We start from the raw sequence: 25,649 nt of genomic DNA, 5'->3' as shown, positions 1-25,649 counted from the left end.
AATCGCTCCAGTTTTCATCAATGTTCTCACACCTTCACGGAATCAATAAATCCTCGGCACACAAACAAGGCATGCTGTGGTTTGTGATGCGGCGTGATCTTCACTTCCACAACACATGGGAAAATAATTGCAGGGAACAAGAAATGCGCATTTGTTTGTATGACACTTGTTATGTGGCTGTATGGTGACAGTTAAAAACCACTGCAGCAGGTCTGAAACAGGGAGATTGATGATGCACTCTGACTAGTTTAGAAATAGCTGCCAAAGGAGTGGAGCTGCCATTGTTGTTTGTCTTCTCACCAAAACGGAATTTCCAGCGTGTGACAGAGATTGGTCTCTTGTGTCTTTTGTTTTTTGGCTAAAAGCAGTCTGTCATCATCTCTCCGGATTTCTGTTCTTTTCAGACTACGAAAGCTGTAGAAAATAAAAGCCTCACACAAGAGTGGTTAACTCTGAAGCTACGTTCACACTCAGCATGTGATGTTCAAGAACTCATGTTAGGTGTGTGTTTTTGAATGTGCTTTTAGCATAGGGATTTCGGACTAGTCTGGTCTCCCCGATACTAACGCATCTACTCACAGTTTGTAGACGTTTTGAAACACTATGGCCGAATCCGAATTACTACCCTATCCTTACAGCTTTTCCCGATCCCTACATTTATTCCTCCAACCGGGGAGGGATGGAAAAAAATCATCATGTCTTGGGGCAATAGGGAGAAACCATAGGGGTACAGAAGCAATTTGGTTTTAACCTTAGTGTCTTATGATTCCGGACGGACACAAACCACAAATTTTAATTTTTTCCTTGATGATCAATTGAACACGAAAACCCAAAATGGGAATTTATGCATGTTAATATAGACTTTTCATTGGAAGCGGCCACTTAAATGTGCGTTGCAGAATGGCTAACTTTGAGAACTACGTTTCCGAAGCATCACTAAATATTTGTTACTCCAAAAAAAAAAAGAAAATGATGATGAAAGCAAACAAATGTTTTCTGTTCCGGTTTGCATTGCAACCTGACATGTTCCATTGCTCTTTCCTCTAATTTGTAATGTTTCCAAACAAAAAAGTAATTATGCAAGGAGTTTTTTTCACAGGCTCTTCACTGCAGCTTTCATCCCAACAGATACTAAGGTGTAAAGAGACTGTTTACCTCTCAAATACCATAAGCAGTGAGTCACTGTTTTTAGAGGATATGTCACTTCTTGGCAGTGAGGAGAGGCTTTTATGCCAGTGCCTTTACTGTCTAGAAACAATAGTCGCAGGCATCAGCTTGACGTCAATAATAATTAGGCTCCCGCTTCTTTTGTGTTTCCTCAGAGATTGACATGGACAAAAATAATACAGCCTCACATTTCTCTCTGCAAAAGTGATCACATTTGTGCTGAAACGTTAGCGATCAATCAAAAGAAGCCACTGGGTCAGTTTGAACTTCATTTAGAGCTATTTAAAGGGTGTGTTTTGAAAGGTGGTCATGGTTATTATAGCTAGATATCAAATATCAGAGAAAAAATATGGCTGGAATTGAGCAGCGGTGAGAGTTATCATAGATTTTTCAAAATAACACTTTAATTTTTGCAATAATGGACTGACATTGTTATATGCAGCCTTGCATATGAAGCATATGCATTAAATACAAGTCTAATTTCTAAGTATAGATAAGCATTTTTAATGCATGGAGCCCCTTGACAGTAATTCCCTGACATTGTGACATTTTGTTCAGTTCAGTGAATTTAAAAAAACAAAAAAAAACTAGCTAAAATGACTTTATGGAGTTTTAGCAGTGCAAAAGAATTAAGACAAAGAATTCATTTGAATAAATTAATGCAAAATGAGTAGTAAAAAATTAACTTTCAACCATTTTTGAAGCACTCTGGATCCCACGTATTGCACCTCAATGGTGTTCGAGTGACTCATTCATTTTTAACAGGGAATCTAATCATTTTTTATGTTGTAAAATGGAAAAACACATTTTTTTTCACTATATTCAAATGAGCAGTGGTTGGTTGTGTGATACAATACAGCTGCATTTAAGATCTTTTGGGGTTTTAATTGAATAGAATAAGTTATAATGAAATCATTTGCAGCCATTGTATTATGGAATGTGGAGTTCCTCCAAAAGTTGCAGTTAGAAACCACAAGTTTGTTCAATCAAAACAGCAACACTTGTTCAATATGGTGGAAAAAGGGGAAATTAAATATACAGTCTCTCACTCACTCAAGAGACGTCAACCCTTTACTGAGAACTTTATCCCCATTGGCTGCTATGACTGCGTCTACCAGTACTTGCGGGACCAAAGTGTCCCCTCTGCTGGGGCGTGACGACCACAGCTCCCCCCTAGATTAAGAGATCCCTGTCAAACAAAGGCCCTCTCCAGGTTGATGGACTCATTAGCTGTCACTGTGAGGCTTTGTAGTCACAGTAAGGTGCAGCACCCAGTGACGCATTTAGCCGTATTTCCCCCTAGACTGAATACAAATTGTGACACAAAATTTAAAAAAAGTTTTCTTTTGCATTGTGTTTATGCATGAGTGGATTTTCTTGTACATTGACAAAGCTTCTTCTTTCAGTTTAGAGCTCAGCTTAGGCAGTGCAAAGTATTTTGGAACATTAATGTTGCTTTTTGAAGTAATTTAAATTGGTTTTCAGCTAAAAACAGACACTGAACTGTTTACACAAATGAAAAACTGCAGTAATAGGGCAAACCTTTTTTGGAAGAGGTGATAATTGCAATGTATTTTTAGACACATATTGGAGCTTAACTCGTTAAACCCTGTCTGCATTTATATTAAAGCAGAGTAAGTCCTCGTTGAGGCACTTCCTAATTGGCTGTGCTCTCACAATATTGGCTTTGTAGGAGTTTTCTTGCCGCTCTAGAGTGCATGTAGCTGACTCAAAGCCAAGAACACGACCATTTTATTTTTTATAAGGCAGAAAAAAAATGACTTGTACCTTTATTAACATGTAGGGAGTTTTTTACCTTTCTGATCAAACTGTTTGAATCATTGCAAAAGATATTGTAGTTGCTGTTTTTAAAAGTTATATTACCAAATAACTGGAAATGTGTTTTATGCCGGAAAGGCTTAAGAGAATATAAGATAAGAAAAAATAGTAAACAAATCCAGTTTTTTGCTTTGTAATAAGAAATTCAAAATATGCCACCCTGTCCATTTTTTATGTGGCAACAAGTTAATTTAGAACAAAATAATTTATCAGACAAAAAATAAAAAATAAAAAAAAGTTTTTTGAAGGCATTTTTATTCACTCTTTCTGGGTCTTACAATTACATTACTGTAATTTTTGCAGGTATGGGTTTTGTGTTGCACCAGAAACTTAGATTTTTTGCATTTTACCAGAATATTTTTGTTCAAACAGCAGCAACAGATGACCTAAGTTTGCTTTGTCTTTCTTTAAGTAACACTGCTGACCCATCATAGTATAGGTCCTCCTTTTTTCTGTTAAAGAAAGAAACCAAAGGTGCCAGGAGAGCTGTGCTGTGATGCTCTTGCAGATGTTCCTGTGTTTTCAGGAGGGATTAGCACAAAGTTATGTTCAGTGAAATAAGACACTCCCACATCTCTGTTCCTTCCCTCTCATCTGCTTACTGCTTCTGCATAGACCAGGAACCTCTTAGATTGAACATTAAAGGTTTAACATTGTACCCACTGCTCTGTGAATGAACCAAAAAGCCTCAATGTGGAGGAGGCCATTGCTTCTTTAGGAGGGTCGTGAGAATCTAGGATAAACCTGGGACCCCTATTCTTGTTTTTGGTGATACATAAATGTTGTTATCTGGAAAAAATAGAAAGTACGTTTAAGATGAGACTTCCTCAACAGCTTTGTGCTCCAGTACATCCGTTTTAGAAGCCCACTCGTAATTTCATTTCAATAAACCCCTAACTGAAGGTAAACTGCTGCCGTCTCTCCCTTCAGTGCGGTGGTGGATTTCTGTGGGACAAGTCATGTCCAAAGACAGCAGAAGCCCCTCCTCGTCACAGAGAGAGGAGATGGCTGCCGTGTGAATTCTTCAGCTTCCCCTTAACTCCCACTCTCTGCAGACAGCTGATGTTTATCAGCTCTGCCCATCTGGGCCTTGTGACTGAACATCTGGTGAAGCTGCCACTGTGCATGCAGTGTGTCGCGGAGCAATGACAGCGAAGCGGCACTGCTGTCCACCCCTTCCAAAAAGATCTGCAGAGGCTGTGAGCACTTCATTTTTAAACGTCAAAGCTCATTCTATAAACCCGATTCTGTCAGCAACGCATTGGCAAACCCTCTGGACAGATATCTGTTTGTTTTGCTCAGTAGTCTTTGTAATTCTGGTGTTATCACTTTATACTGACTGTTGATTGGTGTTTAAGCATCAGATTTTAATCTGATGTCTCTTCTGAGCTATTTTTTCAAATTTTTAAACTTTTACAATAATCTCATTGGAAATGATTATTTAAAAATGCATACAAAAAGAGAACTTTTGGTAAATTTAAAAAGGTCTTTGTGGCCCACCACAGCTTCAGAAGTAAAAGGCTGATATTCAGGGGCGGAGCTATAGGAAAGCAAGGGGGGGCACCTTCTCCAGCCAAAAGTTCTGCCTAACGCTTGCCCCCCAGTTTATTTAGGTCAGTATTGACAAAGATTAAGAAATCATCAAAACAAGCTTCTTTAAGCATTGCAAAAATAACAAAACCAATATTTTTAGAATAAACTATTGATAATAATATAAAAAAAAACTGTTAGATATACATATTTTTTCTTTTTCATTTGTAATGACCTTCCATGCTGGTGTTTTGCCACCCTTCCAGAGTCTGCCCCTAAATAAAATGTTCTAGCTCCGCCCCTGCTGATAAATGTTCTTTCCCAGCTGTAAAAATGGGGAAATCAGATGAATCCTTTATCAGTGATTTCAAGATGCCATTATTCTTGGTTTATCTGCTTATCAAAATTTTCAACACTTACCGGTACTCTAATACAAGAAAACAACAATCCCCTGCAATGCTATCTATTTAAACATGTATATCAAGCTTGAGTAAACACAATAATTAGTACTTTGTGGCCATTTGATTCTTTGTGAAAATAAAAAATAAGACCTTGCACTCTACACGTGTTGGTATTTTTAAACTTTTTGTATTGTTTTTTATTCCTACCAGGTTTCTCAAATTCTAAATGACATGACTAACCTTTCCTCCGCCCTACTGTAAAAGGCTATCCTCAGGAATCAGATGCTATGCAGTGACTGCCAGCTTTTCATCAATTATGCATTCCGCATTTTAGAAGGACGAATTGAGAAGAGTGATATAAATATCTCCTTTTGGTTAGCTAAAGGATGAAAGAAGAGTTTCATGACGATGTGTTTAAGAGCTTTTAAAAAAGAATAATTTTTCAACCAACGATTGAATAGACACGCACAGCCAGCATTTGTCATTTGTTTGAAAACTATTCTTTGTCATTTGTAAGTGATGTGACTCATCTTTGATGAAATAGCTTTACAAATGTGCTGGAAAGTTTGCTATGAGACTCTGGAAAAGGTGATTTCTGTTAAAATAGTGAAAAACTGTACAAGTCTAAAGTGATAGTTTTGACAGCTACCTAATACTGGGCTAAATTTCGTCCCTTGTGTCCTTTTGTTCTCTGGACAGAGACAGCAGGGGGGCTGTATGTTAGCATAAAACGCAGCATGATAGCCTGGCAGGGGTGTGTGTGAGTGTGTATGAGAGTGATAGTCTGTTGAAAAAAGAGGGACAGATGTAGGGCTCCCCCACTGTGCAGCTTCACTGCTCTGTCTTTTTTAGAAACCTGATGTGTGTCCACGCATACACCCACACATTGTCTATAGTGATGCATATTCATACTTAATAGATAGCATAGGACCAATTCATTCATTATTAGTTTTATTAAGTTGTAGAGTCTTAAAACAAAAACAGCCAAACAATTCATTTGGCTGTTTCTGAGGTCACAGTATGTAGTGGAGACATACTAGCAGCTTTTCTTCATTTAGAAATGTGTGGTTTTTTTTTATATATATATTTTGACCACAGTGAACCTACAGTAGACAAAAAGTGCAAAACTAAGCAGAACACCTCCCCATCCATCCATTTTCTTAACCCCTGTGCTATCTAAGGCACTTTAACATTGGGAGTGGGGTCATCTGGACCCCACAAGTTAGTGCGCTGAACCGTTTTTCTTTAATGAATTGCGATCTTCACTGGATTACATGAAATCCTCTTCACCTTTATCCACCTTTGTCATGCTAGGGATAACACATCAATGTAAGGGTGGGGTCATTTCGACCCCACAAGATGGCACAAGGACCTGCTATGTCCCTCTTAGCGCCCCCGCCTTCCCCAGCTACTGTTGGGCGGGGGCGAGGTACACCCTAAACAGGTCTCCAGTCTGTCGCATGGCCACACAGTCATTCCCACACACTGTCATAAGCACGCCTATGGACACTTTAGAGTCGCCAATTAACCTGAGAAGCATGTTTTTGGACTGTTGGAAAAAAGCCTAGGCATACATGAAGAAAACATGCAAACTCCACACAGAAAGGTCTCAGCCGGAATTCAAACCAGGGCCTGCTTACCAAATACCCCACTGCGCCTCCATGGGGTATTTGGGAGAATTTTTTAAACAAAATTCAGGTCCATGAACAGACGTTTCATCTTGAAAAGCACGTTCAGTTTGCCACATTTACATAAATCTTCGATCGTGAGCAGACCTCTGTTTTTATTCTATAATACTGGACATATCTTCCTGCAAAGTTTGAGGGTTTAAATAAGAGATAAGTGTGAAAATGTTCATGTCTGTCAGAGAAAATGTAATAAATGTGTGTAGTGAGGAGTTTCACAGCCTTAAAACTTTTAAAATCCTACTTTGCAAGATTTCACCTATCGTAGGATATTTTATTACCATAACCCCGTCGATAAAAGTGGGACCCACTTTATAGAAACGACAATGAATTAAATAACTATCTTGTGTGTTAGCGCCATTCTTCCTCTTCTTCTTCAACCAACCCATGAGTTAGATAGAGTGGTGCCTCTTCTTTTGCACAGCTGTCATCAGCATCAGTTCCAAATATTTTTGCCATTCTTGACTCGAGTTTTGGTAACAAATTTGAGTATTTGCAGAATTCAATTTTCTTTTTTATAACCCTTTTGCTATCCTAGGCACTTTAACGTTGGGAGTTGGGTCATCTAGACCCACTAGACAGTGCTTTGAACCTTTTTTCTTCAATGATTTGTGATTTTCACTGGTGTCCATGGATTACATGAAATCTTTACAGCTTTATCCACCTTTGCCATGGTAGGGAGAACACGTCAATGCAAGGGTGGGGTCTTCTAAGATAGCACAAGGGTTACATTTGTCTTTTAAAATACTGGTATTATTGAAATTTCGAGCTTTCAGTGGCATAGGAGTAGAAGATACGATACCATAGTGGTGGTCAGGAAGAGCTTATATGTGACTTTTTATATAGAAATATACAGTATAAGTTGCACCTAAGTATAAGTCATGTCCCTGGGAAAACAATGCAAAAAAGCACTTTGGAAAATATGGTACATCACGCAAGCAGTCTTTTTATTGGCGGACTGTTTAGATATGTTAACCAGATGAGGAACATGCACATGTTTTTTCAGCAGACTTCTGGTCAGTTTGAAATCTTCCAGATTAAAAAAAACAAAAACAACTTTGTGGGAAAATCCAGTTTCAAACAGTTCAAGCAGTTCAAAACAAAACCTTGCTGTTGTCCATAGATTAAAAAAAACAAAAAACTGAATCCACTGTTTGTGAACTTTCCTTGGAAAACATACAAGCAGTGGATGCAGTTTATTTTCCTTGGACAACAACAAAAATAAACAGCATCCACTTGTATAGGTTTGTTTTTGTAAAGCCATTAACAAAAACTGTCCTATTTATCTTAGATTAAAAAATACTAAAAATGCAAAACTTAATCAATTTATTGGATCTACTGTCGTTTTCTATTAACAAATATTAGGGAACAAGAAGTGACTTTTTCGTCCATTCCAGCCAAAAACACACCTCTTAATATTTTAATAAATCTGTCAAAATGTGATGTTAGTACTTCTAAAAACACAACAGCAAACCTCTCCTAAGAGAACAAACCTTGCTGTAAGCTAAACAAATCAAATTTAAATCAATTGTAGTGAAATAGGTCATGAGCAATTGTTACAAATATAAATTGAACAACACAATAATTACTGGGTATATTTTAATTCTTGTAAAAATGGACTATTTTTACAACTAGATTGACTATTTTTTATACCTCAAAAAGTTCTTTCACAGGTGGTATATGGTATCCAGGCAACATTCTTAGTTTTTTACAATCATACCACAGTGAATTATGGTAAAACACCTTTGCTTTGTTCGTGTCTGACCAACAATTTTTTTTTTTTTTTTATAAATGCTGCATTTAATAAATGTTGCATTGATCTAAACTTTGCCATGTTCGTTCTAGAGAGAAGAGCTTTTTCTCATGGCAGCTTTTGCAGACCTGTCATATTTTATCAGTCTTTCTACTTTTTATGGAGAGATCTTCATTTTCATTAGAAAATAGCAAATTGTCAGGCAAATTAACAATGCTCTTTTTTTTAGTTCAAATTGGCTGGTGGTTCGCCCAACACGGTTGCTTTTACCTGCCAACTTTTACATTATTCACAGCAGAAAGTAACCCTTACTGAATTTTGTTCAGCCAGAGGCTCTTCCTGTTATTTGGAGAGTTTTCGCTTCACAGTCGACCTTTGCTTGATTAGTAAGGCGGACCACAATGAAAACCTTTCAATGTCATTTGTTAGTCATTGGTAAAGGCTACGGCCGCCAAACCCCGGTCCTTGACATCTACCACCCACACTGTGTGTTTTCTAGCTCTCCCTGCCCTGCTTGCTGCTGATTAGCTGACTCAGGTGTTTCCACATTCTGATTAACTGAGTACACCTGAACTCAAAGTGCAGGAAAAGCTGCAAAACAGGTGGTGGTAAATCTAAAGGAAATCAAATTGGCAATCCTGGTTTGGATTATTATGGTAATACAATCAAAACAATGTTTCATAGCAGCTGGAAGGCTCAGTTAAATGCGTTTAGGACTGAGACATGGAAAACCAGGGTTAATGTCCCAGAGGGCCTAATGAGCTTCATGCAGTGTGGGTCCTCGGGCAAGACCCAGTGCGCTACTGCCTAACTATGTAGCCACAAAGTGGCCCAAGTCTGGGTCTCTCTGTGCTGGTCCCCAGCCCGGATAAAATACAGGGTTGTGTCAGGAAGGGCATCTGGCATTAAACACCTCTGCTGATTGGCTGTGGCAAACTCTGAATGGATATGCTGAAAGGTGAACAACAATCAAAACAATGTTGCCTTTTTTGAACAATCTGCAATGAGTTTTAATATAATGATAAAGAATGTCTCAAATGAATGGAATTCAAACTGTCCTAAGTAATTTGACTTAATTTAACAGTCTTGTTTTAAGAGTGGCTCCTTAAGATAACCTAATTTGGGGCTTTAGGTATTGACCAGTTGGCATATTTTTTAGAAATACTAATTGTTGGAAAGAAAAGTTACACCCCCTTTTATAGAAATGTTTAAAACTTGAATAAGGCAAATTGATTTGGTCGGGAAGGCAATGATGTGGGTTGCTCTCTAAATTCTCATGTAGGCAGAGAGGGGTGTAGTGATTTCTTAGTTACACATGCTGCATTTGAACTAGGTTCACATTCCAAAAATGATGGTTCAACATAAGCATGAAATGTGTGGCATGTCCTCTAAGGTAAAACTTAGCAGATTTTAAGCCTGTCGAAAACCTGATGATGGTTTTTGTTTATGTATGCTCTTTTTGTGCACAGTAAGGAAGTCTCTTCTCAAGTTAAGGAATATTTTTCATTGTAAGAAACACATCCCCCTAACTCAGCCTCGTATTCCACTATTTCTCAAAGAATGGAGATAACATGAAGTGAAAACTGTGCAGGTATGAAACTAATGGAACAGCAACAGCAAATCACGTATGCTCTAGGCACAGAAATAATTCATTGTGGTGCACTGCAAGCAGCTGAAGCACAGCAAGTAATACAGAGCAGCCTGTTCACAGTGCTGGGTGCAAGTAATGCATCTGCTAGAAATAAAACATTGGGCTTTACTGTGTGGTCCTATCATGAGGTGCGCATTTTGTTTGCTTTCACAAACAGATGTTTACAGAAATTTAAAAATGGTAGTTAATTTATTCCATCTCTTGTTGGTAATTACTTGTTGCTTCAATGGCTTTTTAACATCAAATCGATATCCTTGATATCAGGCTAACTAGTAATACAAAAAGTACAACTAGTTAACAGGTGACAGCCATAATTTTGAATTAGTTAACTAATAGTGTTTAAAAATGTGTACTAGTTTAATAGTGGGCACTATTTGTGCTTATTAGTTAATTGGTGACAATCTAAAAAAGACCTCTAGTTAACTACTTATTTGCCAATTTTCTTCAAGTTCTCTAGTAAGGCCCCTGCAAAGCTAACTAGTAAACTAGTGTGATCAAAATCTTGTTCTAGTTTACAATAAACATGCAAAATGTTAACTAGTTGACGAGTGAGATGTATGTAAGTCTTACTAGTGAACTAGCGAGAGAGAAAATTTGCGCTAGTTAACAAGTGCGTTGCAAAAGGCCCACTCGTGAGCACATTATTTTCTTACTAGTTTACTAGTGCATCCTTATAATAGTCACAAGTCAACTAGTGAAGAACTTTTTTTCAGCTCGTTAACTAGTATTACAATATGCTAATGTGGAGGAGTGATGTAATCTAGAAAAAGTCCTTCTCTTGGCTTTGGCATAATGAAAGAGCTGTTTTTTTTAGAGTACATCTGCTCTGCTTTCTTTCTGTTATGATTCATCTAGTGATCATTTTAGGTTTTACAAGATGCAACGTAAAAAGAGATGAAGCGTCCTTTTTTTAATCATGTAAACTAATCATGCCTGCATTTTTATTAAGAACCACTGTTCAAATCTCATGAATATTTGTTAGTAACAGACTTCATCATACATCTTGTTCCTTTCCGTCATTTGACTTTTGTCCTTTTATCTGCTTCTTTACTCTGTCAAGATAAAATTTCAATTATAATAAAAACAAATACAATATTTGTTTCAATTTCTGTTTATTCCTTGATTTTGTCTTACAATCATCAGCAAAATACCTGCTAAAGTGCTAAAACAGACTGTTCCTCTGCATAAAAAAACAAAAAGATCACTGCCCCTTTAAAAGCCTCAAGCTAAGGCTTATAACAGCCTGATTTCAAGGATATCGATTTGATGCTAAAAAGGCCTGCTGCATGCTTCCGTATTTCTCACACCTTTTCTTTTGTGTCTGTTGGCAGAAACTCTGCGTGGACTCCAACACAACTTTCCTGCTTGCTTGACGGACTGAGAGAAGACCTATATACTTCTGGAACACCGGAGAACAGACGAAGCCGTCTACCTTTTTATCTTGTCTGATAAAAAAAACGTTGAACGCCAGTGAGCACACTCAGAACTATTTCATTTCTCTGCACATCTGCCACCTTCAGGTGTAGGAAAACGCAGAGAGACATCAAAAAAAGAAGAAAAGGATATAGAAGGACATAGATAAACACTTAAATAGTAATTCTGAGTTTGTATTAGAACAAGAAACCATGGAAGGAGATTTTTAAAGTCCACTTGGCTCTGAAAAGTATTGCAGCACTGCTCTTGGATATTTGTATGTGTGTTTGGGTACATGTGAGCAAACCTCTTTTACTTTCAAAGGACCTGCATTTTGTGTGGATGCGGACTTAGTCTTTCATTATGACTCGGCAAGGAGGCTTTGAGAGATTGTGGAATGGCTGCCACAGAGACGTTTGCTGCTGGGTCTTGTTGCTGGCTTGTTATTTGTCAGACGCATTGGCTGTCAGGCCAAAAATGCCCGGCCACACATACCTCAACTCAATACGCATCGATGGGGACATATCTCTGGGTGGACTGTTTCCTGTGCATGCCAGAGGAAACGATGGAAAAGCCTGCGGAGAGTTGAAGAAGGAGAAAGGGATCCACCGGCTGGAGGCCATGCTTTTTGCCCTGGATCGTATCAATAATGACAATGAGCTGCTGCCTAATATCACCTTGGGGGCCCGCATCCTGGACACATGCTCCAGAGACACCCACGCCCTAGAGCAGTCGCTCACATTTGTACAGGCATTGATTGAGAAAGACTCGACTGATGTCAAGTGTCTCAGCGGAGGGCCGCCCATCATTACTAAGCCGGAGAGAGTGGTGGGAGTGATTGGTGCCTCGGCCAGCTCCGTGTCAATCATGGTCGCCAACATTTTGCGCCTCTTCAAGGTCAGTTTTTTCTCTGTGTACACAGAACGTTTGCAAAGGTTTGTTCAAAAAAAGCTCACATTTTCCACCAAGAGAGTGATGGAGAACTCTAATATACTCCATTTCTTTCTTTTAACCCAAGAATTCTCTCAGATTCTCTTTACACTACACTTCTCACTACTAATGACATTAAATTGCCAAGAGTTCTCAGTTTCGCCATCCTCTAATTAATTTAAGGAGACCAAGCGTGGAAATATGAACAGCTTCCTGGACTTTTACTAGATATAGTGTATAAAATGAGCTGCTGGACAGTAATGAGTAGACAGTTACAAACATAAACAGTTCGTGACAGCTCTACCGCCAGCGTGGCACAGGCGAACCATAATGACCATTTGAGTAATGAGTATCAGGGGCATGTCAAAACAGTCTTTCAAACCGGGAGAAAGCCGAAATGACAGGGTAAGTTGGATCTATACGGATTATAGTGAGCTTAATTGTGAAGACTTTTATTTTGAAACAATTATAGCTGACACAGTAATAACCTGGCATAATGAAATATTAACCCAGCTGAAAAAAAAATCATTTTTTTATCTTTCTTTTTATTAACCATTAAGTCTTTAGAAAGAAGTTAGAAAATGTATGCTGCCTTTTGCTCCGCATGCTTCAAATATTAAAAAGGCTCCAAAGGACGGGAGACCCGCTTCACCTGCTGTGACATCGATTCACAAAAGTCTCAACTGTCTGCTGCCATTCCAAGTCTTACTCACAACTCAGCAGTAAGCATGAAGGTGAATAATGCAAAGAAGAAATGTAGACAAGTCAAACTGATGTGCGGGAAGTCAAGGGGAATGAATGCTGCCTCATCCTTGTGTGCTTCCCCGGAAAAACACTAGAATGCCTGTTTAAGTTGTTCTTCTATCTTGTCATGGAACCTCTCCTTAATGATGATGGACAGAAGTTGGTCTGTCTGCCAAGGACAGGTTAAGGTAGTAGATGTGTTTCCATTACATGTATGTGCAAAATTTTATAAAATTCTAGAAATGTTGAAAAAACATTTTTTTTCTCACAAATGCAATTTGCACAAAATCATAGTCAAGGAAAACACAGCTCATGACCTAAGGGAGCTAGTTTGGTAGTCTTTGGTATGTCTAAGAACAGTTACAAATAGCTAACATAAAAACATAAATTGTGAAAATTAAAGCTTCTAAAAACAAAGTAATCAATGACAATAAAGATAATCTAGTTTAAAAAATGCATACCGGTATATTTTTATGAATGAAAAACAGAAAGGGCTCAAATCCAGACATTAAACATCCCAGCTGAGTCCTTAAACAGTATGACAACAAGGAAAGATTGCCTTAAAACACTTTTTTTGTAAAGACTCACTCCAATCATCTTATGGTCTATTTTCAAAGCGTTCTCTGTGTTTTTTCCCCCTCTTAATTATGATTATATCGTTTTTCGCAAACAAAACAAAACCTTGTCTTTTCGAAATTCACCTCTGAGTTTTGGGCGGGTCCAAAGGTGGAGCAGCCCCACCCCCCTTTCCCTCTTTATTGTGGTGCGGAGCAGGGTGCTTGTGGCCCACTTAATGCATTTCTGCATCACAAATACAACCCCCCCCCAAACCCCTGATTCAAAACATTTGAATAAAGAAATACTTAGAAATGCAACTTTAAGTTTCATTTTCCTGATAAATTTCCTACATCATGAGAAAAATATGTAATTGCTAACTAAGGAAAGATGAATACGCCATATATTTTTTTTAGCAGCGTATAGATATATATTAAAATATATATATATATTTTTTTTGTCAGCCGCAGTTCTTAAGGAAATATTTTGCTGTGTTGTTCTATTCAAAGAACGTTTAAAATGATTTAATAATGCATTCATTTGTCCCTGCTGCAGGCCTATTAAAGCTGTGTAGGTTCACTTCATGTTATTCATGTTCCATCTTTTCTGTTTCCTGGTTTTATTGACATCCCTTGCATACAACCCAATTTCTTCTGCAGCCAAAGAATTTCTTCAAAGTTAACCGTTGAATTCGACGGTAGAGTAGACTTTCAGTTGAAAAGAGGAAGTTCTTTATTCTTGTCTGTTGTTTGCCCACTTTTAGGATTTGTTGCATCAAATACATATTTTTTAAACCTGTTCTTACATTGTGACAGACTGGCGACCTGTCCAGGGTGCTCCCTGCCTTCGCCCATAAGTGGCCGGGATAGGCTCCGGCAGCCCGGTGACCCCGAAAGGGACAAACGGAAGAAGATGAATGAATGAACGACTGTCCTTACATTTTTTATTTAAAAAAGAAAAATAAGTTTTGTAATGTCTATGTAGTCAAATGTTGGAGCATCATTTCAACATGTCAAGCATATCATAGCAGTTTTGCAGAAAAGTCAACTATAATTTTTTTTCTTTCCAACTCTGCACACAAGGAAGAAGATAGCAAAAATCCACAGGGTGAAGCAATTTTTGCTAATCCAGCAACAATAAAATGTGGGCTGGGAAAGTCTTGTGAGGGGAAAAAGTGTTTTATCTTTACAAAAACAGTTCACATAGTTTCAAATCCAAGCAAGTCTTGTGTCAGGAAAAGATGAAAAAAGTCTGGCTGGTTTTGGAGGGGGAATTTGAAACAAAGCCACGCCATGAGTGCACACTCAGGAAAAAAAAGGCTCACATGGAACAGAGGCTGAGGCCCGAAATAAATGACAACAGATTGCAGGAAGGCAGTTAATTGCCCAAATTCAGGTTGTTTGGCAGTCCTGAAGACATAAATGTTATCTTTGGATTTAAGATAAGTACAGAGCATCATCACTAAACCTGCTTTGGTATGAATGCTAATTCTAGCCCTGCCAGATCCCAGAATGATAGAAAAATAAAGGAAATAATTGATAAAAAATGTCAAATAAAATAACGTTTGCTCTTAAATAATCAAGCTCGAATAGACTATCTCATCATTGGAGTCTTTGTATTTGTATTAAATCCAAAATGCTTCAACAACACAGTCACGAGTCCTAACGGCTGACATCTGTGACTGACCGTGACTCAAGACGTAAAGTACAGAACGCAGCAACAAATGGCACTGACACCACTTAGCTTGATTGTTTTCGTCCTTCATTCTGGTTTTCTCTAATTACTTTGCATAAATCTAACACATAATAATAATAATAAAAAAAAATGAAGGACCATTCCGCAGAGGTGGACGATGTTAAAAACCATTTAATGAGCTTTCCTTGGTAAAGAAAATAAAAAGTAAGAAAATTACACTTCACCACATGGAGAGAAAAAAAAAACGTTTTATTCACTGCCGAGAATTATTATTTAACCCTTGTGCTATCCTAGGCACCTTAACATTGGGAGTTGGGTCATCTAGACCCACTAGATGGTGCGCTGAACCTTTTTTCTTGAATGATTTGTTAACCTCACTGGTGTCCATGGATTACATGAAATTTTTCCACCTTTATCCACCTTTGTCATGGTAAGGAGAACACGTCAATGCAAAGGTGGGGTCATCCAAGATAGCACAAGGGTTTAACAGCAAAAGACAATAAGTGTGATTTCTGCTTCTGAGATGTTTTTGGTGGCAGTGATTCTGATCTCAGCTCGGCTCAGTACCGTAACGAATCACTATTGCCCTTATGGGCGGATACAGGCTATCTTTGGGTGACAGCGCGTATCCATCCGTGCGGGCAGTTGCGGATCACTATGGTAGTGAATTACAACTGCCCTTGTGGATGGATACGGGCTGTCTGTGGGTGACAGGCAAATCTGTATGGGGCGCAGTCATGGTGGTAGCCAATCCTTCACCATGACCTCCACCACGACCAGCACCAATCTCTTAGTCACATGCACAGTTAATGGGTATTGACCGGCATGGGTTCTGTTGTTTTTTGAACGTCCAGATCTGTAGAAGGCCGTAGACAAGAGGGGCTGCATCTTAAGGTGATTCCAGATGTGTCTGGCAGGTGTTCCCTTGAGACTCATATGGCTACCTCAAAGGATGTCGTGAAAATATGGAACATACCTTTATGGTCCATGTATCATGAAGTATTTGTGCAGAAAGTTGCACGCATTTAAAACAAACAGGTGATGCTATCATACGGTGCCCTTTACACAGCATCCTTGTCATTAGTGAAGTGAGCAGACTGGCTCCCCATACTGACCCTATGCAAATGCTGCACACACGGGTACTTAAGTGCCCACAGAATGACCACACAAACTACACTCTGATTATCTAATTTCTACGACATGTTTGCGTCTCACCTACTTCCTCCTTACCTACCTTTACGTGTTTTCTAAACGTTCGCTATGCCCATTTGCCAGCAGCATGCCCAAAGAAAACATTTACAGAAACATGCACGCCTTACGGGCTCACTGAGTGGTCTACAAATTTGATATTTCTTGCGGACTACCTGTGTGTTGCATGCAAATTTGCCAAATTTTCGCCTGCTGACAGCCAGTATCCATCCGTAAGGACAGTTGACAACAAGGCCAAGTAACTTGGTTAAAAAAGGGGCGACAAATATTGGTGCAATTTTATCAAACAGAAAAAACCTGAAATGTCTTACACTTTCACAGGCTGAGACTCCATGTGAGACTTCACCTGTCCAACAGTGAAGACAGGTGGACATAACAAAGCTAAAGTGGAGGATCTTTTTTTAAAATCTCAGAATGGCTGGAACCACATTCACAAAGCTGATACCACAAAATGCCATGAAGAACTTAAAACCTGTACAGACCAGAATCCTGATCTGTAGGATCAGGCAAACTCACTATGTTTGGAAGAAGAAGGCTGCTTCCCTTGGCCAAGTTATGGAGGAGAAGTCATGGATAGGCATTCAAGGATGGTGTGTCACAAAACGAAAAAGAGTACCTCAAGAAGAAGGTCCTGGAATGGCTAGTTTATACATCTAAATCTCACTGATAAGTTGTGAATTGTTTGTGTTCAAATAAAGCTGCCGAAAAAAAAATATTTATGAATTATTTCTTTGTCAGTGGAGAGATGTACACAATCAGCAAGGGATCAAACATCTTTACCCCCTAACAATGTTTTGTTCAGTGCGCAGTTAATGATCTCATTGATGCACTGTCTGGTTGAATTATTTAGATTTCATGTTTGAGGTAGAGATTAAAGCTTGCACGTTACCACAGGCAGTGTTATTGTTGGTCACCTTTCGGCAACTCCCTTCAGGGGCTGTTACAGACTTGAACCCTCTTTTGACTACATAGTTAGGCAGTAGCACAAAGGGTCTTGCCCAAACTGACAAAGCTCATCACGCTGCATGGGAAACAAACCCTGGTTTCCCATGTACTAGTCCTGCACACAGTCGACTGAGTCATCTAGCCACCTACAAAAGGAAATAAAATGTAAAAAATAAAAAAATAAATTAAGCTTTAAAAAAATTCTTTTGACAAAACACGACTGTAGAAATAAAAAAACAAACAAAGATTTTGTTAGATTTTGGTCACAGAGAAAGAACTTTTTTCCCTGAGAACTGATAGAAAAGCAGAAATGTCTGGAGACCCCGGGACAAAATAATGCTCATTAAAGACAGCTGTCCAAGGCCATTGTAAGAGATTCAGGTAATCAGGGAAGTTGGTTGGAGGGAGAGTGGGTGTATTCAAAATCTGAAAAAGTCACAGTCCTTTCCAAGAAATCTGGATTTCACACTGTGGAACAGCATTGTGGAAAAAGTCACATTAGAGAGCACGTTTTTGTTCCCACAAGGATATTCAGTGCCTCAGCAAGATAAGGTTGTATGCTCTAACACTGAAGCCCTTGACATCCTCTAACATTTTTTGTTAAAGTCGCCATAACCCACGAAGGAGTTCATGTTTTTTGCACTCAAAGACATTTCTATTGAAGCTGTAGATTTGATTTATTTGGGCCAATTTATTCCATTCCTGCTTGGTTTTTAATGATGATTTTACAATCACCACAATACAAACAAAAGACTTATAGAATTTAGAACAGTACATTTATTTGTTTTTGGATGTACTGGACCCTTTTGCTCCACCATGTCATCCTCACAGTCAGAGAGGAGAAACGTTTGCTCAGCACTTGCAGAGCAGCCAGAATTCCATCCCCATGGTGCGCCATGAATATTTCACCATTATGTTACGCAATACACGCCGAGGGATTTGAATTAAAAGCTCCCCCACAGCAGTTCTTCATCACTGGATCCAGCTCTTGGTCTGTTTTTATCCATCGCGTCTTCATACTGCTTTCATAAGCAGAGGCAGAGTGCACCAGCACTTGAAGTAATGAGCGGTTGGTTGCTTATGATACTCAAGACAGACAGAGTGTAATTAAACCTCCGGGCTCTTGATTGGATCTGTTATGTTTCACTGACAACAGCTATCTTTACTGGATTGAGCTAGAGTATTGCAGCAGCAGTGAGCAACTGCAGACCGTTTCCTGTATGGATGCAGACTGGCTCAGACAATCAAACGTTTCCAACAAAGTCGGAGGAAGCTTGGGTACCTTCCACCCTGCTCTTTAAATGAGGTGCAAGGAGACCTACTCAGTGGGAAGGACTTGGAGAAATGATGCTGGAACGGTGGTGACAGATGGAGGGAAGAGAGCTGTGGCAGTAGTTTGGTTTACTCCAAGCAGGAAAAAAAGAAGGTTAACTGGCTGCCTGTTGTGCTGTCTGTGAAGCAAAGACCGCACATCCGCCTTTTTCTCTTTCCTCATTAGAAACAGAGCCAGCGGGCCTCAGGCACAGTGGCTTACTCCCCCTCAACATTCCACTGTGCTGAGACTGGGCTCTTATTGGATTACCCCATCAGCCACCAGTGACGATACGCTGAAAGCTTCAGAAGCTCTCAAAAATATGCACACACAGGCTTTTTACTATCAGCCGGTATGTTTCCATCCATTCATCTGTCTGTAAAGGTAATTATGCCTATCTGCATCCAGTAGACACAAATAAAAACACACCAGTCTTGAAGCGAGATGAATGTTAAACATAAATGAATTAGTTGTAACTAACTGTCAGTCATTAACAGAATATGTGCAAGGGGACGCTTCCTGCAAACACACAGCTGCATTTGCATTTAGCCTGCATGCTTTCAACCTAAAGTGCAACATTGGCAGAGCTTTTTTTTGTTCCTCTCCTCTGACAAACTCTTGATAGAAACATTTGGCTTTGTAGCTCCTGAATGCTCCGCTGTTCACAATTTCGATGGCAAATCTGCTTTTGTTTGTTGGTCTATTAAAGGGACAAAGTGCATTTGTCAAAGATTTTCTTTCAGTATATTTCAGTGAAAATACTTTGACAATTTCTCACAAAGGTGTGGATGCTGAGAAGAGCATGAACAGATATGCAATTTTGAGTTTGTCAACACAGAAAAATGTGTTTTTAACCATCACAGCTGGCTGGGATTGTGATTTCTTCCATTTAAACTGTCAAAAAAGGGTATTCTCTACTTTTTAAAATCTTATGCAGTATAAGTTGTTGGCTTAGTTACAAATCCTTGCAGGAGAGGAATCTGTAACCTGGGGCTCCAGATTCACATGTGGCCCTACATTGTGGCCTTAAATTGATGGCAGAAGTGCTTTTAGAGCTTCCTCTTCCTCTAATAAAAAATTAGATTTTGTCTGATTACATTTGTGAGTTTAAAGCACATATCTATTTATGCTGCACAACATTGTCTATTAGCTAAAGGGAAGGGAGTTGCAAAGAAATTCCATTTTTAAATTGTTTATACATTTTCTCTATTGAATTATCAACCAACAGAGGGCAGTTCAAGCCAACAGCAGTATTAACCCTTGTGCTATCTTAGATGACCCCACACTTACATTGACGTGTTATTCCCACCATGTCCAAGGTGGATAAAGGTGGAAAGATTTCATGTAATCCATGGACACCAGTGAGGTTCACAAATCATTGAAGAAAAAAGGTTCAGCGCACTGTCTAGTGGGTCTAGATGACCCAACTCCCAATGGTAAAGTGTCAAGGATAGCACAAGGGTTACGTAGGGAAAAAGAAGACAGCCCATCAAGGGAGACCTAAAGCTACATTCACACCGCCTTTGGCAATGCAGATTCAAACTACCTCTTTCAATGAAAAGTCAATGTAACCGCTTGTAAATGCAAGTTTCAGGCTTCCACGTTCAAAACTCTTGCGTTCACGCAAGTTTCTACGATTATTGAAAGTTAACCGGGTCAAACTTTGACCAATCAGGGGCGTGGATTTGGTAGTGACGTATGTACAGCATCCCTTTTAATTCACGGAAGTTCCAAACGTTAAAAAATCTGTCATGAAGGAGAAATAAATAATTGCAATTTGTGCCCCGGAATTCTATTACACCAAAGCCTGGAGCAAGATTTATGAGGTCAAACATTTAGCACCAACCCTCTACTAGTTATAGGTGGCAGAAATGCACTAGTAAACAGTAGTAAAAGAAAAAGAAGATGCCTGTCCCTGCTCTTCCAGGATGAACACCGTTCTCCAACATGCCCGGTGTGAACAAAGCATAAGAAATAAGTGAAAAGGACACTTTTGAATTGCATTGTTTAAAATGTTCAAAAGGAGTACATTAGCTGCACTGGGATGTTCCTGTGGCACAGGATGCCTTTATTTTGAAATAAAAAAGTGAAAAACTGTTATGCATTTAAAAAAAATGTTTTTTTCCCTGTATATTTCTATTTTTAATAACTGCCCCCCAAAAAAGGAATATGATTTAGATAAATTTTAAAAGTAACATTGAGATGCATGCATACCAGTGTCAAGCCGTGCATATTGCTTTAAAGTATGCCATTGCGGATCTCCCAATCTCTCACGGCACTCTAGTTTATACCGGATAAAAAAACACTTGTCTAAACAATAACAGGCCAATTAAAAGGTGGAAACTATAGTCATTTTTACTAATGAAAAAGGTTCCAATTATCATATTAGAAAACCTAATAAAATGCTCAGATTTCTTTTCAGACTCAGACTAAACACCAATATTCCTGCATGTTACACTTTGGCTTATCAGTGCTTTGTTACACATGACTAATCCCTTGCAGTGTGCTATCACCTTCACAGAGCCTCATTACCTGAGACATGGTTGGTATTCGACAGGAGATGTGTTTAAAAGAAAGAAATGATTCTGACAAAGCCTAATCACATCCTGCCCCATGATTAATTTGGGGCACACTATGCTGCATTTTCTTATTTTTGCAGCATATTTCCTTAAATCCAATAACACTCAACAAATCATACATAATTTCCTGCTTTAGAAAGGGGTGGAAAACAGGAAAACACTTTAATTGGAGCTACTAGCTGGTCTTTTTTACTTTTTTTACTGGTCAGTAGGGTTTTATTTCTGACCCTCAACATGACTTTTACAAGTTAGTAGACTGGATCCATAAAGCTGGCTTTCTTAGCCTCCCTCCGCAAAGAAAATATCCCCCCATCCACCACGGTCCAGCTGGAAAAGGAACAGCTCCTTTACGTCCGGATTAGTTCTAGCCCAGCTCCTTTTGCCCACCCAGACCCCAAGAGGTCAATTCCTCACGAAGTCATGGGTTCAGGCTGCCCAGATGCATCCTGGAAGAATTTTCCTCCTTTTTCTCTTGATGTTTATAAATCCCTCTGTAGGCAGTTGGAACCAGTAATGGTAATCACCAGGAACAGTTACAAAAAGCCATTGGGGTGGCTGTTCATTTGTTTTGTCAAGGTTGGGTTTCATTCAAATTAATTACTTGCATTTAATTACAGGGTTTCAGCAGGCCCACTGAGAAAAGCAGACAAGAAGGCAAACATTGTTTTTTTTTTCTTTTGAAATGTATGATTTTCTTAATTGCATAATTTAATTCCATCAAGAAGTGTTGAGGGAATCAAAAAAACCAAGAACGACATAAAAAAAAAACATAAATACCAACAGGGTCTTCTTATGTTATCTGTGTGGGAGCTGTCACATTCTCCCCATTTCTCAATTGCTCACATTGATGTGTGCCACTGGGTCTCTGATCCAACTGTTCCATTAAAGTTTACAAAGACTGCATCTCAAAGAAAAAGAACAAGTAATAAATGCACAGTTTTATTTCTTAAAAGTGCATATAAGATCAAAAGGCTGGAAAATGTTTTCCCTGCACTTTCTCACCAATCCATCAAATTCCAAAGGCTCTGATTTGCAAAAATCATTTTAGATGTTAAAGGTTAAAAGACAAAAAAATGAAGTGGTGTGAACAGTTTTTACATTGAAATAATCAACTTTCAGTTGGTTTAACCGAGGGGTCGGCAACCCATGGCTCCGGAGCCACATGTGGCTCTTTCATCCTTCTGTTGTGGCTCCCTGTGACTTTGGAAAGTTATGAGTATTTTATAATAATTAAATTTTATTTTAGTTTGTTCATTTTTCATGGCATTTCAAAGGCGTTGATGGCTCCGTACGAAGCGCGAGCCACGTAAAAAACATCTTCGTAATGAGCTCGTATTTATCGGGAGAGACCTGCAGAGCTGATAGCGGGAGGAGACACGCGGGGCGGCTTCAATAAACACTCCGATCTTCTGCCGGGAACTTGACGTGTTGCGGGGCAGAGAGCAGTTCGCGCCATTTTGCCAGATAGAGTCACAGTTTTCCAGCCGAAAAGTCATCTGAAAACCGCCAGACCCAGCCAAAAACCGCCCAAAACAGCTTTTGTTGATGTTTTTTTTCGTACTGGACTGATAAAATAAAAGATTTTTCTAAATAAAAGATAGTTCTGACCAATAATAAAATGTGTACAATATTGAATATTTCTTCAGCAGGCCGCCTTCTTCCATTCATTTTCTTAACCCGCTCTATCCCTGCTATAACCTGCGTCCTGCTCTTTCATCCTTGTGCTGCGCTGGAGCGCCCCGACTACCGTATTTTGCGCTCTCTGTGTAGAACACACTGAGGAGCGCGGGGGGAGACAAATCTCAGCTGCAGAGGATGTGAACAGGTGAACAGGTAGAGAGGAAAAGCAGGTGGAGAGGCGGAGGAGGGGCTTTGGCTTCAAAATCTGTCAGAGATGCAAACAAGGGTGTCAGATTGAGACGCAGCTTTCCCTGCAGGAGTTGAAGCAGAGACTTTCCCTGGGATGATTTTATAAACCCAAACATGGAAACATGATTACCAAGTAGAACTCTTCAAAATAATAAACCTGATCTCTCCACATTCTCAGTGTCTACATGCATTGATAAACACATCGCTCCATGCAGCAATCAGACCAGAACCAGTAGCTCCTCCCACACGCGGCCGCGGTATCATCCTTTAGAGAACATAATGTGCATTTGCAGCGACGTATGCTTCAGACGATGTCCAATTGGCCAATCTACATGTCAATCAAGTCCCGTACTTCTCAGTGAGGACTTTGGTGGATTTTAAAGAAGGACTTTTTTTTTTTTTAATCTTTTCTGGCCCACGATCTACACTCATGTCATTGAAGATCGACCGGTCGATCGCGATCGATGTAATGAGCACCTTTGAATAATATATACATGCATAATATATATAATGATGTCAAAACGGGTTGTGGCTCCGGGTACTTTTCTTTTTATTAGGGGCGGTCCCAAATGGCTCTTTGAGTAAAAAAGGTTGCCGACCCCTGGTTTAACCCTTCTATTTGGGTCAAAATTAAATAGAATATAAGGGCTAATAAAAACAAAGTGTCAGCTGTCTTAGTTTCCAGTTCCAGCAAATCTCCATTAATTTACTCTGACAAATACACATAAAACATACAGGCAACAAAGGGTCAAAATAATAAAAAAAATTTAAAGCTACAATAAAGTCACGAGTGAACATAAAAGATTTTTTCTGTCAGCTTAATGTCAGGCAATATCCGCAGACTGCCCTGCAGCAGGGACAGAGAGAGAAACTTTGGCCGCCTACAGGATAAGTAGCTTGGACATCATCCAGCCTTCAAGCAGCAGAGACAACACAGAGCTTCCCATGAAGCACTGCTGTGCCACACAAAAGCAGCTAACACCATCAAAACATGACACTCAAACTGCAATTTAAAACTTAACAGAACTGGGTCAAGTCTTGCTTTCTATTGTGTGAAGCACTGCAACATTGTAAAGGTATCATGAGCGCCCTGGTTCTATAATTGCTCTAAATGAAGGACAGTTATTCTTTTAAATAAAATACGGTTGATGGGTTTTGGCTTGATGCTTCATTGCATGAAAGAAAAAAAACAAACAAAGAATGGACGTTGCAACAGCAGTGCTGTGACTGCAGCAAGCAGGTGGGAGGATCAAGATGAAATGCCTGGACAGTGCAAAGATGAGGTCTTTTTGTAACACGTTGACCTACTGGCATAAAGGTTGACACATTGGAGACATATCAGTTCAATAGATATAAAAGAGAAAGTAAAAAAAAAAAATATATATATATATATATATATATATATATATATATATATATATATATATATATATATATATATATATATATATATATATATATATATATATATATATATATATATATATATATATATATATATTTTATTTTATTTCAAAACTTAAGTAGCTATTTTAACTGGCAGCATGTGGTTAATTTTGTCCTTTGTGCCACGCCTACTCCGGAAGTGTGCAGCTTGGATGAGTGGGCAGATCTTCCACAGCCAGTTTTCTGTCAAGGTGGCTTTTACTTCAGTGTGGATGATGCAAAGTACACCAACTTCCTGTAAACAGAAATGCTTCATTCAGCTGAAGCACACATCAACTGAGAGGTGCTGGTTGCTATGGATAGCAAAACAGTCGAACTTCATCCTGAGCAACTGAAATGCCCCTGAAAGCAACATTAAAAATATACCTGAAAACTTTCAGCTGCAAACTCCAATGTTTTCATGTGAAATAACAGTACATACATTTTATCACCAAAATACGTATTTTGCAACAATAACGTCAAATGATGATAAAACAAGATACACTGCTTCAACATGAATAAAAATACTAAAACAACAACAAAACAAAAAGTAGCACTGATATGTGTATCTCATGCAAAACAACTTATCATGAATTTAAGTAAGGGATAATGCCTGACCAGGTGGGGCCTGCAGTCCTCTCTCCACGCAGGGAGAGGGATCCCTGAGCTCTCTGGCAAGATTAGGAGCTGGGGATCACATCACATCTGAGCCAGGGGGTGTCCGTGTCCCGGTGCTGTGGGTTCTGGTCCTGGCCCCTGGGCGCCGGCCTTCTTCATATTTTCCAACTGCGGGTGAGCCTGGTCGGGCCATATTTATAACACCACTTGGGGACCCTCGCTCCTCCTCCTGGGCGGGGGGGACGCCCCCTGCCTTGCTCTCTCCTGGACTAACAGTGGCCAGGGGGGGGGGGGTTGCCTGGAGCGTGGGGGCGAGTCTTCCCTGGGGG

The 25,649-nt window shown here is 39.3% G+C and overlaps 1 protein-coding gene across 3 annotated transcripts in view; it reads left to right on the top strand.

Annotated features, from left to right (window-relative positions):
• LOC101164479 (metabotropic glutamate receptor 4) overlaps nucleotides 1–25,649 on the top strand; it is a 232,881-nt gene that overhangs the window by 75,626 nt on the left and 131,606 nt on the right. For all 3 annotated transcript variants that reach the window (XM_020704800.3, XM_004070921.5, XM_078950365.1), the window contains one exon: nucleotides 11,358–12,336. In XM_020704800.3, coding sequence (XP_020560459.1) covers nucleotides 11,803–12,336 — 534 coding nt within the window. In that variant the 5' untranslated portion in view covers nucleotides 11,358–11,802. The remainder of the gene's footprint in view (nucleotides 1–11,357; nucleotides 12,337–25,649) is intronic.

Source organism: Oryzias latipes, chromosome 7 (genome assembly GCF_053564925.1).
Source record: "Oryzias latipes strain Hd-rR chromosome 7, Olatipes_Hd-rR_3.1".
NCBI classification, from domain to species: Eukaryota; Metazoa; Chordata; class Actinopteri; order Beloniformes; family Adrianichthyidae; genus Oryzias; species Oryzias latipes.
The sequence above is the reverse complement of the archived record's forward strand: the minus strand, read 5'-3'. Positions and strand labels throughout refer to the sequence as shown.